This window comes from Pleurodeles waltl, chromosome 3_1, assembly GCF_031143425.1.
Source record: "Pleurodeles waltl isolate 20211129_DDA chromosome 3_1, aPleWal1.hap1.20221129, whole genome shotgun sequence".
Classification (NCBI taxonomy): Eukaryota; Metazoa; Chordata; class Amphibia; order Caudata; family Salamandridae; genus Pleurodeles; species Pleurodeles waltl.
Window position 1 is genome coordinate 788,503,451 of NC_090440.1, and position 15,623 is coordinate 788,519,073.

Sequence of the window (15,623 nt, forward strand, 5' to 3'; positions counted from 1 at the left end):
ATGGACCATTTGTGAACCATGTGACCCTTCATTACAGTATGTGGAGGTGGCCACAACTAGGCTGTTTGTGGTACCTGCATAATAGTGATGGGCTTGCTGTATGGTGGGCCTATGCCCTTTAAATAAGCTTTGTTTTTGTCAATTGTATTGTTACAAATACCACGTTTTATCCACCCATCAGTGGGTAAAGAACCATCATCCTGAGGCAGAATTTTAAATCTGTAGAGCCCTAAAGTGTATGAAAGGCTTTTGACATGAATGGTATGTTTGGATCTGCGAGAAATAGGGGTGACAAATGCACGTCACAAAAAGAGCCAGGTGGAGTTATCTGTCCTGAAGAAAGTGTATTCTGAATGGAGAGACAATGAACCCATGTAGTTGCCTGGCTCATCTTTCATCTACAGGGGAACATAGTGGTATATTAAGCAAGCAGACAGGAAAAGGGGCATACTAGGAAAGGTTAGCAGTGCGCACGTTCCTCAGCTTACGTGAATTAGTGTAACTTTAAAAACACTAAGCGTGCATGACAGAAACAATTTGAGGCTCACTGTCCTTGGAAGCATCCACATTATTACACCAACTGTGCAATGCCCATTTTGCTTGGATGGGAAAAGCAGATAGCACCTTTGGTTTCCCGGTGCATGTTGTTTCGGCCTGAGATGTAGACCTGTCTTTAGAGAGTAAGGTATGTTTTAAAACAACAGCTTTCGCCCTATAATCAAAACCTTTAATAGTAGAATTTAGAAACGTGGTAAATAAGGGAACCTCAGTACTGATGTATTTGTACTGTTTTAATAAATAATTATCAGCACAACTTCGAGTTACACAGTGCCATATTGCAACAAAATAAAAGATGATGCAACTGTGGGATTGAAACAGCAGGAAGATGGGCGGGAGTGTCAGTGGCGTGTAATGAGTTCATCTGGCAGGCTGATTGATGGAGAATGCAAAGGTACTCTGATCGTGGAGTATAGGTCAATTAAAACTGTGGAAAGGCTTATTCCATTTTTGTTGTGAGTTAATTGTGAGCCTACAGCTACATTAATATACAAAATAAACTATTACTGGTTGTTAACATCGAGTAAAATTGGCAAAAACAAAGACTGTAAGGGTTAACATTTTGTTTTAATCACCCATGCTCATTTGAAGGCTGAAAATATGTAGTTTTGACATATTGTTAAATACAGTAGTGCATCTTTTATGATACATAACTTCTTCAGGCAGCCAAGTTAAGGGATCTCTTGATAGATTCCACCCCATTCGTTCTAATACTCCGTAATTCACATGCATGTAATTTCTGATTCCAAATCAGTCTCAAAATTGCTTTTATAAACCTCCATGACTGACCCACTTATTGGTCCCCATCTGAAGTTTAGAATATTTCTAATTTTTAATTAAACATTTTACATTTAGAATGTTTTACTTTATTTTTGATTTTTGGTATACTTTATTTTGTCCTTTATGGTTACAAACGATTGCAGATGTTTTGTGTTACTTGTGTAGTAGTAGATGCTTAGTACTTTCATGTAATCATGTTTATTTAATTTGGGTAGCTCTGAAAATGACGTGTGTAAAAATTCAAAAGCAAAAGTTAACTGAAAAAATGACATTTAGTACACTGAGCTGTTGTGCGTTATTTAGAACTTGAACATAATAGAGTTAACAAGTTACTTCATATAATCTAACATTTTTTTTAATTCAAAAAACGTCCAGGTGTTTGGGCTAGTCTTCGTTCAAGCAGTCGGTTTATTAGCTCTCCTACTCCTCATGTTGATGTGGGGGCAAGACTTGCAGGAAGAGATCACACATCCTCTGTGACGGACAGTGCTTCTTTTCAAAACCACCTCCTCAAGCGCCAAGCTGCCCTTTACATTTTTGGTGAAAAATCTCAATTGAGGGTAAGTTGGCCTCCATTAAATAACTGTGATACATGAAAGGCATGGTGGATTGAATTAGCAGTATTTGATATTATAATTACAGGTTGCCCGATACTTGCTGAATTAAGATATAGACCTTTGTCTTGTGCTCTTTGACTATGGACAGCTCCCTGCTGCTCTTTGATGTGGCACTTAAAATGGTGTGCTTGGCGAAATCTAGGGATCACCTTCAGAGTTTAAAAACAACCCTTAGGGTTTCTTTCAGAGTGTGCTGGTGCGTTTTCCATGGCTAAACTCAGCAAGCAACAGCTAAGATTAAGGACTGACTTTCTATTACTTAGTAGTTGTAAACATTTTGTTTACTTAGACCTTGGCTTTTAAACACTTACACCATAAAACATCATAAAAATCTCCCCAAAAAATTATCAAACTCTTACTTAACAATAAAACATATTCATAAAATCCAATTCATTACATATTCTATGTAATTAATATTGCTCAAGTCTTTAAAACGTAATTCAATGATATATTGGATCTCCCCAGAGCACATTACATCCAGATACCTTATTGCATAAACTGAGTCCTCTGGCTCAGCTCGACAAGGTTTATTTTCATACCCATGGGTGAAACAAGTGAACCAATGCACCAGCGCTGAATGTGAAAGACAGGTTATTGTAGCTCTGCAGACCACTACTTAATATGTAAATGAGGTGGTGTCAATGCTTTTGGGTCATTGACAAAGAGCAATGGCAGTCAAAAAAATGTTCATTAAAAATGTACACACTCAAGATCACTAAAAACGGAATATTTTAAAATAGTTATTATAAAATTCTGGGATCTAGTGCACATAATATTGGTAACATCACAGAAGATAATGTAAAGCAGCTAAGCTTTACAAGAACAGTAAAAACAGGGAAAAATTGTAACATCACAGTTTATGACCCTTCCACTGTGCTGCGCTTAACGCTATGCTACAACTAGTAGATGAATAAATAATAAGTTGAGTTTCAGAGGTGGTGCGCATACTTGGACAGCAGGGTTTGTTTTCTGTTTGGAGTAGCTTGTCATCTATCTTGAACACAAGGCCAAAAGCTAGGAGAGTGTCCTTGTGAGACAACCCAAGCCTGGCACCAGTTCAGAAAGGCAGAATGGAATACATCGCACACCCTCAGGAAGTGTTGCTTGAGGCTTCTTCGGTCGAGATGAAATCTGGTGCTGTGCTCATCTGGATCTTGAGTGAATTTTCTCTCCTAAGTGGTCAGGTGACAGTCCTGAAATACTGAATCTTATGAGGAACTGGAATTTCTGAAATTAGTTGAGGAATGTGTGGCATAGATTATGTGCATCCCAGACATTTCCTTATGGACATCTAAGGTGAGAGAATGTCAATTCAGACAACACTATCTTGGTTATATGGCGATATATGTTTTTAATCAACCTTGTCATGGTGGAAAATAGACATTTGACCCAGACATATGTCACCTTGTTGGTTGTATCTGTGTCATTGATTGAAAGATTTGACCCTTTCACAGTTCTTAGAAAGATATGGTCAGGCAACTTATGTATCTAATAACAGTCATGACAGTGATTCTGCATACATCTGGAAAGATGGCGACTGCCACTGTTTGAGAGAGGGAAGCTGGCAACCATCATTAGTCAAAATGGAGTCGAGGCCTATATGTAAACAAGCTGGACAGGCTAACTAAAATGGAAACTGTATCTAAACTGGAACATGTCATGTAGGTGTTTCAGAACCTAAAACTAAATGAAAGAAAACCTACAAGCAAGTGAAAAAAATAAAAGAAGGAAACAGTCATAAGATTTCTGACATTGCTGGAGTAATTTCTATGCTAAATAGAAACTAAATTATCACTGAATATGTTTTAATTGATCTTGTCTACCAGAGATATTCATTATACCTTTACATATTAAAAGTACATGCCAGAAGCATGCATGTCATGAGATATCAATTCATCGCTTGTTACATGTTCAATGACACATGTCTTCAAACTGAAATGATGAAGGGGTCTCTGTGCTGGAAGACATGATCCTTATAACAACAGCATATCAAATAAAAAGTAGCTGCTTGTCTCCTATTCCTGACACCATATTTCTTTACAGTGGGTCCCAGAAGTGTTGTCAGTTGTTCTAAAAACCAAAGGTAGTTTAAACAAAACATGCATTAAATCACATTTCCTTCTTTTTTTGCCACACTTGCAGATATTCCCATGTATATAAAACCACTGAACCTGCGATATTAGTACTAGGTTTCACCCTGCTTCTAAATTTTAAGAGGCCTAGTTTCAACTATACATTAGGTAGATTTTCTAGTTAAGGGAATCTTTCCTCATTTGTCCTCGTCAACATTTTAAGATCACCCTTGCTAATTCTTATTGTGTCCTGCACATATCTTATTTTTAGTCTCTTACATACCTCATCCAAACTTGCCCTAGTGACTTTTGCCCATTTTAATTCACTATTCGTAATCTCCCTTTTACGTAGCAAGACATTTTTGAGGAGTGATCCTGACCTATTCTCATCCATAATTTGAGCTCCTGCACATAAGCAAAATAACTCCATTCTGTTAATGCATTCTCTGTCCTGATGGCTTGGACCATTGTTGAGGGTGGCAGACACACTAATCTTTTTAAGTATCTACCCTCCTCAAGATCCCAATTTCTTTGTCTGCTTAAGCAGAGCAGCTGAGCTCTGTACAGAAATCGTGGCCAAATCATTTTCTATTGCTCCCAGTGTGCTAGGGACAAGCCTCCTGCAAACCTTACAGGGTTCAAACCTTGGGAGGAATGTCACATGCAGATATCTGTCTAGTCCTGACTTAGCCTGTCTCTGATGCCTGGTGTCGAGTTACGACTCCAAGGCCTGTACCAAGTGCATGTCGATTCACCTCAAGGTGATTTTGCGAGTGGGGGATGAAGCTCCTGGCAGAGCAGCAGAAGAAGCCTCTGCGCCATTCTTGTTCCTGGTCCCATTTCTGAGGCAGATCTTGGGGCTGTTCTTGGAGCCGTTCCCACGGATGTTAATTTTTGCACTGTAAAACCTCTTCCTCAAAGTCAGGTAAGTCGAAGAAGCATAAGTGGGCTGACTGTGCGCCATTCAATGTCTTTGCTAGCATATCCATGCCTTACCAACCCTGGACTTCCCACCACTCGATAGTCCATTTTTCCCTGAAGAGGAAGGGTTTGGTCCTATTGAGGAAGACCCTGATAGAGCTGAAAATTGTTACGAGGAGCTTGGTGATTACAATGGTTTGGACACTGACATGCTTTCCTCTCCGGAATCCTTTGCCACCGTGATGTGCAGTGGATGTCCTTGAAATGCAGCTGCCAGCAGTTGAGGTCAAGACCATGGTCCTGACTGAGGTACTTCACTGAGGAGTGGGTTCGGCTGAGCTCTTGCTCCCCTTCAATGAAGCCTTCACCGATGTTCGCCTGGGCTAAAATTTGCACTGGGGCTCTTGTGTACCGCATGATTGCCCAATGCCATCATCCCCACCCTGGAGACCAAGCCTTCCTTTCCCGGCAGACTTCCCCTAATAGCCTGGTGCAGGCCTCAAAGCCTAAGGTCAACCGAATGAGTTCCCTTGCACCCCACCAGACAGATAATCCAAGAAGCTGGAAACCTTTGTGAAGCATATTTTTCCTTCCATCAGTCTAGCCTTGTGATCGGTGAACATTGCATGCCTCTTGAGGCTGTTACTCCGTCCTTGTGGGACTAGGTTGCACAGCACTGCTAGGTTTTAATGGTTTTTTAGGGTTCATGGGTAGATTATAGGAGTGGGAAGGAGTTCTTAGGGTTTAGGGATGGGTACTGTTTATGGGGCATAGTTTTTTAAGGTTCAGGAATGGGTAGTATTTAGGGGTAGTGAGATGTAGGGGACAGGTAGTGTTTAGGTATAGTAAGAGGTTTTAGGATTCCGGTAAGGGGAAGATTTAGGGGTTGTAAGAAATTGTTTAGGTTGCAGGGATGGGTTAGAGGTAAGGGTAGCTAAGGAGTTTATATAGTTCCAGAATGAGTAGTGTTAAAGTATAGTAAAGGCTTTTTTAGGGTTCAGTGATCAGTAGTGTTTAGGGCTATTTAAGGATCAGTGATGGATAGGGTTTGGGGTGGTAAGGGTATTAAGTATAGTAACTGGATTTTAGGGTTCAGGAACAGGAAATATAAAATTAATTTACAATGAACTAAATTAGTAAAATGCACTAATATTAATCTAATTAAAAGTATATTCAAAAAGTATTTAGCATTTAAACATATATTTATTGTTTATACAAACAATGCAAAAGGGGATAGAAATAAAATCGACCTTCTTGTGATGTAAGGGCACTGCAGATCTAAAATCATGTGATAAATGGAAGCCCATCTGATGTAATAAGCCCGGCATCATTTACCACAAAATACTGCTCTGCAAAGTAAAAACAAAATACATTGCAGTAGATCAGAACACAAATAATTTATGCAGAATCAGGGCCAAGAATGAATATCCCCGAGCAAGCTTTTCACACTCTCAGGAGGAAGAAAACTCACACAATGAGATGGGTAACGTACCTGACTCGTAGGGTATGCTTTGGGCTCAAGAATTATGTATTCACAAGTATGTCTCAGGTAAACATTTCCCACAAATTGTCTTTATTAGCAAACAGTCTCTCTCATTCTCCTTCTATTTGCCCCCTGCTTGATAGGCCCAAGAGTTTAGTAAATTGTGCAATTCTTCGCTCGGAACAGACCAGGGTGGTCTGGGAAACTACTTTGCCACCAGCTTTCCCATTCACAAGCCTTACACCTGGAGTTGATGGCAATGCAGAACTGGTCACTGCTAATACAGAAAAACCTTCCACCCTGGCCAAATATAAATGCAACATGCATGTACCGAGAGACTCACTCCAAAACTTACAAAAGCCCTGCTTGCCAGCAGTCTATCACCAAAGAGACTTAGGATTTCTTAGTTAGCATAATGAAGACATTTTTTTTGCAAATGACATAGGCCTGATAACGTCCCAGTGTTGCTTTAGAGTCTTTCATCGTGAAAAGAAATGTCCTTACACAAATGATTGGCTTTTGAGCACTGTGACCATCTTTATCACCAACATTGCATTACCCCTAAATATACAAATGGGGAGCAGCCAGTAATGTCAGTCAGTAATTCCAGTCATTGATGCACAGGATGCATTACTAAAGTAAGAATGTTAATCCCCATTCCAGAGTTAGTGACATATAATGCCGTTATTTAAGGCAGGACAGCGTTTCAATAAGAGATTCTGGCCACCTGATATTCTCTCTCACCAAATAATGGGCTACTGGTAATGAGGCCCGTAGAAGGCCTTTTTGGCATTTTTACTGTTAAAGTATCGCAGTTGTGGAAACTTTGTTACTTTTTTGGAATTCTTTATATTGTCTGAGCTCTTCATTCAATTCAGCATGATCTTCCTTTAATCTTAGTGACAAACTCTAAATGTAAAGTTTTGACTTGATTTTCATTACTTGAAAATGACTTAATTAGTAGTAATTTCCTCTTCCTGGTGAGTTTTCCGCATTGAATGGGCTTGGTGGTGTTCACAGACAGAGTTTACTCTACCTGCTCTTCCTTCTTTCTATAGGCAGTATTAAAATCCAATGGATAAAATTATCAGCAAAAGATAGGGATCTCAGAAAACTGAGAGTTGAGGTATCCTCCTTTGCCTCCTCTCTTTGATAATGCTTCCAGCAAGGAATCTTCTTTAGATGCCACTGTTAGCTGGATCATGAGTTGTATTTCTTACTGTTACACCAAAGGTCATTCTGTAAATATATTTATGCAAATTTGACCAGAGGGTCTCCAACCATTTTTTTGTAACAAGAGCTACTTACGTTGAATGATTACCATCCAGAACTGCTGATATTGTTAGTATTGTAATAGTGAGTGCAACAGACAAGGTTACACTAGTTGCCACCATATGCAAGATTATCAGCAGTGATCACCTCAGTGCATTAGGCAGGGTTGCGAGCAGAAAGGCTTTATCAATTTATAGTGCTTCTACATTGGCAATACATGGCATCCATAACTGCAATGTCCCTGGAACCAAGGTGATAATGTTATTAATAATTCTTCCAAATGCCACGTGATTTATTACTGCAAAATCAGTTTTAAATATAGAAATGTTGTCTTTTTTTCTATACACAGCTTATGAATTCTGAATATACAAACATTATTGTCTCCAATTCACACTCTCCGTTTTGGTATACATTTTAATTCAACCAAACAAGACCTGTAGTATAGTAGGCTCTGCTGCACACAGTTGTGCTACTTGCAGGTAGCTGGAGAGCTACTAGTAGCTCACAAGCTACCGGTGGAGAAGCCTGGTTTAGACTGCTTTCCTGAAATAGTAGTTTGAAGGAAAACATTTCAATGAAAATAATGGGTACCGCAGCTATGTAGGATAGCCAATATACATTCTGTAAGCAATACTCTTCTGTGCAGAAGTAAAAATCCTTGTTTATCTGAGCTGCTCAGTACTGCTATGTTTCCTTGAAGCTGGCCCAGTTTTGCAATTTTTTTGTTTAAGAGCTGGTAATCTTAATAAACCAGATGACCAAGTAAGAAAAGGTTATTCATTGTACAAACCTGTCTTTTGGGCTGTATCCATTAATAGTGCCAGCCCACTTTTCTGGTCTCACCTCTGGCACGAGGTCATGACAATTTGAGTCGTGTGAGGGTTGAAGAAGATGATTGCTTGTTTGGAGGTATATGATTCAGTTTTAAAACTGTCAGTTTGTGGTCCTTCATGTTTTTTCCCAAGTTTCACAAGAATTGAATACTTACGTAGTATGCAAGTTACCCTTTTTTTTTTTTCTGGGTGCAGCAAAAGCACAGCTGCCGTGATGCTGTTGGGGCATTGTCTTGTGTTGACTAAGTATTTTATAGAGCACAGCTGGGAGCCTTAGCAAATTGCATTTTAATAGCCATGCTAATATAACTTTGGTTTCTGATTTTATAACTTCTTTATAGACCACATAAAAAGCACAAAAATGATTCTGTTGTTAATATCTGCGGCGTTTCTCTTATCGCACAAGTCAAGATCAAGCAGGTCTCTTGTTTTCTCTCAGACATTTGCCCTAGTTTGGAAAACATGATTATAAAATGTACTACTGCTACACAGGCTCTTGACATTGAACATAATTCACTCTTTTCACTGTAAGCGAGATGTTTGTGACTTATTTATGTGTGAACTTTGATTAGTTTCTCCATTCAATAATCTTCTGTAATTTGCCTTGTAAAACTAAATTTATGTTAGTAAGCTACTTTGTTATCTGATTTGCCTCAATAATATACAATCATATTGCTGCTGTAATGACTCCCCACTTACTTTCACGAAAGATTTGTTTCACACAATAGTCCCATCATCCAAACTCAGTGTACCGTACATTTGCTTTTCACTGATTATGCACTATTGTTTTTTCTTTAGCCTTGTTGATGTTATCTGCTGTAGTGTACCATTAAAAAAGCCAATACATTTCAGCTGATTGCATTTCAGATCTGATAGAGACTTGTAGCTGCAAATTCCTCACCTTAGAATTTCCTGGCATAAGCTTGGAATCCAGAACGTTTGCAGAGCAAATATCCTTGCGCGCCATTGGTTGGTGTCATTCAGATCCGCGTGGTGTCGTCAGGCGTCATTGGAGCCATTTGTGACATCAAGGTCACCTATAAAGGCACCACCCAGGCATGCGTACGTCGGTTCTTTTCCTTTCGCACCAGTTAGCGCAGATCCGGAATTGAGCTACCCTCTGTCTTTTTTGACAGGCCTTTTTCGACCTTTTTGTCTAAGATTTTTTTCAAGTCTGTGCGAGAATGTCATCTAAGAAGAAGGGGTTTCAAGCTGTGCGGTGCCTGCCACCGCACTATGTCGCTGACAGACCTCCATAAGGTATGTCTTGGGTGTTTGGACTGAGACCACGACTCAGACGTGTTTCGACTGCCGGGCCATGGCTCCGTAAGCTTTGAGGGAGTGGTCTCTGAAACTCATGGGGGCCCGGCAGTCGACATCTGTTGGCACAACTCTTCTGAGGTCATGGTCCTGGTCAAAGAGAAGGTCGCAAGACTGCTCCAAGAGCCCCAAGTCCTCTTCATCTCACTCAAGATCCTCCGGGCACTCGGGGAAGAGGCACAAGAAGAAGAAGAAGTCCAAGCTGACTTCGACTTCACCTCACCCGTTGGCTGGCGAGTCGGAAACATTGCCGTTCTGAGCACAGTTCCACAGAGCCAATGCCCGAGCAGACTTCAAGCTTTCCCCCTTTCTGGGAGCCGGAGCAGCCCCCGCTCAACTCAAAGAGTTTTACGAGGCCATGCATCTCTTATTTGAGCGGGCTGTCCACGCTGGTGCGCCTTTGGGCACTGTGGGGCCGGCAGAGGCACCATCATGTGACACACCAGTGATTTCGGCCTCAGCGCTGATGGGGTCTCTTGGATCCGATATCAGACGCCTACTCCGGCATCGTTCCTAATGTCAACGCTCCCAGTGCCACTGGCGGCACGAGCCCCATTCTCATACCTGACGCCGATTCCGGCGCCACTGGTTCTGACGGGGACAAATCATTGCCCAAATCTTATTATGATTAGCCAGGCATTGGTGAGGATTGGGAGGGGTCATAGGACCCTCTTGAGTATGGATTGGAACAAATGGACTTGTATGAGGAGGTAGGAGAAGCCAGTGGACTGTACAGGGAGTGCAGAATTATTAGGCAAATGAGTATTTTGACCACATCATCCTCTTTATGCATGTTGTCTTACTCCAAGCTGTATAGGCTCGAAAGCCTACTACCAATTAAGCATATTAGGTGATGTGCATCTCTGTAATGAGAAGGGGTGTGGTCTAATGACATCAACACCCTATATCAGGTGTGCATAATTATTAGGCAACTTCCTTTCCTTTGGCAAAATGGGTCAAAAGAAGGACTTGACAGGCTCAGAAAAGTCAAAAATAGTGAGATATCTTGCAGAGGGATGCAGCACTCTTAAAATTGCAAAGCTTCTGAAGCGTGATCATCGAACAATCAAGCGTTTCATTCAAAAAAGTCAACAGAGTCGCAAGAAGCGTGTGGAAAAACCAAGGCGCAAAATAACTGCCCATGAACTGAGAAAAGTCAAGCGTGCAGCTGCCACGATGCCACTTGCCACCAGTTTGGCCATATTTCAGAGCTGCAACATCACTGGAGTGCCCAAAAGCACAAGGTGTGCAATACTCAGAGACATGGCCAAGGTAAGAAAGGCTGAAAGACGACCACCACTGAACAAGACACTCAAGCTGAAACGTCAAGACTGGGCCAAGAAATATCTCAAGACTGATTTTTCTAAGGTTTTATGGACTGATGAAATGAGAGTGAGTCTTGATGAGCCAGATGGATGGGTCCGTGGCTGGATTGGTAAAGGGCAGAGAGCTCCAGTCCGACTCAGACGCCAGCAAGGTGGAGGTGGAGTACTGGTTTGGGCTGGTATCATCAAAGATGAGCTTGTGGGGCCTTTTCGGGTTGAGGATGGAGTCAAGCTCAACTCCCAGTCCTACTGCCAGTTCCTGGAAGACACCTTCTTCAAGCAGTGGTACAGGAAGAAGTCTGCATCCTTCAAGAAAAACATGATTTTCATGCAGGACAATGCTCCATCACACGCGTCCAAGTACTCCACAGCGTGGCTGGCAAGAAAGGGTATAAAAGAAGGAAATCTAATGACCTGGCCTCCTTGTTCACCTGATCTGAACCCCATTGAGAACCTGTGGTCCATCATCAAATGTGAGATTTACAAGGAGGGAAAACAGTACACCTCTCTGAACAGTGTCTGGGAGGCTGTGGTTGCTGCTGCACGCAATGTTGATGGTGAACAGATCAAAACACTGACAGAATCCATGGATGGCAGGCTTTTGAGTGTCCTTGCAAAGAAAGGTGGCTATATTGGTCACTGATTTGTTTTTGTTTTGTTTTTGAATGTCAGAAATGTATATTTGTGAATGTTGAGATGTTATATTGGTTTCACTGGTAATAATAAATAATTGAAATGGGTATATATTTTTTTTTGTTAAGTTGCCTAATAATTATGCACAGTGATAGTCACCTGCACACACAGATATCCCCCTAACATAGCTAAAACTAAAAACAAACTAAAAACTACTTCCAAAAATATTCAGCTTTGATATTAATGAGTTTTTTGGGTTCATTGAGAACATGGTTGTTGTTCAATAATAAAATTAATCCTCAAAAATACAACTTGCCTAATAATTCTGCACTCCCTGTACACATCTCCAAACACTGGCATGCTCTCACCTCCACCTGTGTGTAGGGGAGCTGGAGTCTTGGACCTATATTTGCTTACAGTGCCTGTCAGGACTAACCTCCTGACTGAGGTGCTTCAGCCAGGGGTTGCCACATCAGAACCGATGTTACACTTGAATAAAGCCCTCACTGATATCCTGTGGGGGACGAGGTCCAGACCCAGCACAGGGGTTCTTATAAATAGAACAGTTGGCCACCACCATCGCTCAGCTCCAAATGATTCTAGCTTCCTCACTCAACATCCCACCCCAGAGAGCTTGGTGCTCCACGCCTCAACTTCCCATGGCGCCTTCCCTTCCGCTCCCCTGTATAGGGAATCCAAGAGGGTGGACCAACTTAGGAAGAAGATGTTTTCTTCCTCCAGTCTGGCATTGATGTAAGTAAACACCTCATGCCTATTGGGCAATTTTTCCCATACTTTATGGCATATGGTGGCTCAGGTGCTGTCTCAGGTCCCGGGGGCTGTGCGGGACACACTCTCACAAGCACCCAAAGATGGGAGAGATTCAGCCAAGTTTATTATTAGGTGTGGTTAGGACATGACTGACTTGCTGGTTAGAGCAATTTCGTCTACAGTGGCCCTTCGTCGCCACGCCTAGATTCATACATCTGGCTTTTTGGGGAATGTCCAGGCAAACCTTATGGACATGCTCTAAGCTGGGTCCTGCCTATTTGGTGAAAAGGCAGACTCGGCGCTGGAGCGTTTCTCGGGCTACAGCCAGGTCTTTGGACCTCTCGGTGACCCCTCAACAAAGGTCTGCCTTTCGCCCCTTTCAAGGCATCAGAAGGTGCGGGTACTACGCCATCCACAGACCAGCCCCTGTCCTCCGTCAGGTCAGCATCCTGTGCAGGAACTAGGTTGTGGTACCTTCTGACCCAGAGAGTCTGGCCAGAAGTCGCCCACCACCCAGCCCCCCCTCCTCCACAGCGTCCAAGTCCTCCTAGTGTGATTCTGCAAGACCACACACTTCCAGTTGAAGGGAGGATTCAATTTAATCTCCCTCACTGGTGGTCCATAACATCAGACAAATGGGTCTTGCAGGTTATATAGAAGGGCTGTTCCCTCCCCTTCCAGTCTTTCCCTATCTCTATGCCTCCATTAAAAGAACGACTGATGGAATATCACGTAGTCTTGCTCTGCAAGGAAGTTATGGCTCCCTTGGCCAAGGTAGCCATAGAAACGGTCCCGATGCCAGGAATAGGCAGTGGTGGTTATTCCCGCTACTTTCTGATTCCCAAAAAGGACAAGGGTCTTTGCCCTATTCTAGATTTGCAGGAGGTCAATCTCTTCCTCAAAAAGGAGAAATTCAAGATGCTCACACTGTCTCAGGTCTTGTCTGCTCTAGGCCTAGGAGTCTGGATGGTGGCGATGGACTTACAGGACGTGTATTTTCACATCCCCATCCTTCCGGCCCACAGGCGCTACCTGTGGTTCAAGGTAGGCCACGAGCACTTTTAGTTTACTGTGCTACTCTTTGGCCTGACCAGTGTCCCTCTGGTGTTCACCAAGGTGATGGTGGTGGTCGCAGCTTAACTGTGCAAGTTGGGGCTTTCAGTCTTTCCCTACCTCGACGACTGGCTGTTGAAGGCTCCTTCGCTGCAGGCTGTCTTCACCCACCTTCAGACTACGGCGAACTTCCTGCATTTGCAGGGGTTCACTATAAACGTGCTGAAGTCACACCTGACTCCCTCTCAGTAGCTCCTGTTCATCGGAGCTGTTCTGGACACGTTGTCGTTTCGGGCTTATCCTCCTGAGCAGCGACTCCAGGGTATTCAGGTTATGATGTTTCGGCCTCTATCATGGATTTTGGTGAGATAGACTCCGAGGCTCTTGGGCCTCATGGCCTCCTGCATCTTGTTAGTCAAGTATGCTAGATGGCATATGAGGGCTCTGCAGTGGGAGCAGAAGCATCAGTGGAATCCCACCGACACTGTTCAATCTCAGAGGAAACTGCAAAAGATCTGCAATGGTGGTTAGTGAGCTATGATTGGGTCAGAGGCAGACTCCTCTCCCTTCCCCAACCAGATTTCACAGTAGTGGCACATGTGTCACTTCTGAGATGGGACGGCCATCCAGCAGAGTCCGGACTCCATATCAGCTTACTGGAGCTCCGGGCGATCTGACTGGAATTGAAAGCTTTTCTTCATGTTGTAAAAGGGAAGATGGTGCAGGTGTTCACTGACAACACCACCGCAATGTGGTACTGCAACAAGCTGGGCATTGTGGGGTCGTGGACCTTTTGTCAAGAGGCCCTGTGTCTCTGGACATGGCTGGAACAGTAGGGCATAACCCTGATGGTTCAACACCTGGCAGGTTCTCTGAACGCCAGGGCAGACAAACTCAGCCGTCGATGCCTAACGGAGCACAAGTGGTGTCTCCAACCAGAGGTGGCACAAGGACTCTTTCTACAGTGGGGAGAGCCTTGGTTAGATCTGTTCGCCTCCGCAGAGAACATGCAATGCCAGCAGTATTGCACATTGGATTTTCCAAGGCTGCACTTGCTCTGCAGTACTTTTTCGTTGCCAGTGGATTTCAGGTCTCCTTTCCGCCCATACAGCTTCTGCCCAGAGTTCTCAAGATGATCAAGAACGACCGGGCCCAGGTAATCCTGGTGGCTCCAGAATGGATACAGAGAGTCTGGTATCCTGAGCTTCTGAAAATGAGCATCGATCCTCTGATCAGGCTGCCTCCTCGGGAAGATCTTCTGTCACAGCAGCAGGGGAAGATTCTCCACCCGAACCTGTCAACTCTGTGCCTTCCTGCGTGGAGATTGAGCGGCGACAGTTGACTGCCTTTGACCTTCCTCCCGGAGTCTGTAATGTTATCTTGTCAGCCAGGCATCCCTCCACCAAAACGGTATATGCCTGTTGTTGGAAGAAATTTGTGGCATGATGTACAGACGAGTGTTGTTGCCCTTTCTTCCCCTCTTTATGAGGTTCTCTTGTTTATACTTCCGTATGAATAGGGTTCTGCTATAGGCACTCTCAAAGGTTACATATCTGCTGTCTCTGCGTTTTTGAGGTTGCCTGATCAGCCTTCCTTGTTTAAGTCTCTAATTGAAAATAGGTTCCTTAAAGGCCTTATTCATGTGTTTCCTCCACCTCCATTCATTATGCCCCAATGGGATTTGAATTTAGTTTTGACATTTCTGATGTGTGCTCCTTTCAAGCCTCTCCACAATTGTCCTCTCAGTCTTCTCACTTTGAAAACGGCCTTCCATGTGGCCATTACATCTGCCCGTAGGGTGAGTGACCTGCAGGTATTGTCATCTAAGTCATCCTACCTTTCCATCTACTCTGACAAAGTGGTGCTTGCCCTAGGGCTTCTTTTTTGCCAAAAGTGATCATGCCCTTTTATGTAGCCCAATCCATCACCTTGCCTGCTTTTTTTTGCATCCCCACATCCTTCTGTATCAAAATCTGCTACGATCT

General features: G+C 43.0%; 1 protein-coding gene across 4 annotated transcripts in view; it reads left to right on the top strand.

Annotated features, from left to right (window-relative positions):
* SBF2 (SET binding factor 2) overlaps nt 1-15,623 on the top strand; it is a 1,701,375-nt gene that overhangs the window by 1,374,105 nt on the left and 311,647 nt on the right. For all 4 annotated transcript variants that reach the window (XM_069223624.1, XM_069223621.1, XM_069223622.1 and 1 more), the window contains one exon: nt 1,714-1,898. In XM_069223624.1, coding sequence (XP_069079725.1) covers nt 1,714-1,898 — 185 coding nt within the window. The remainder of the gene's footprint in view (nt 1-1,713; nt 1,899-15,623) is intronic.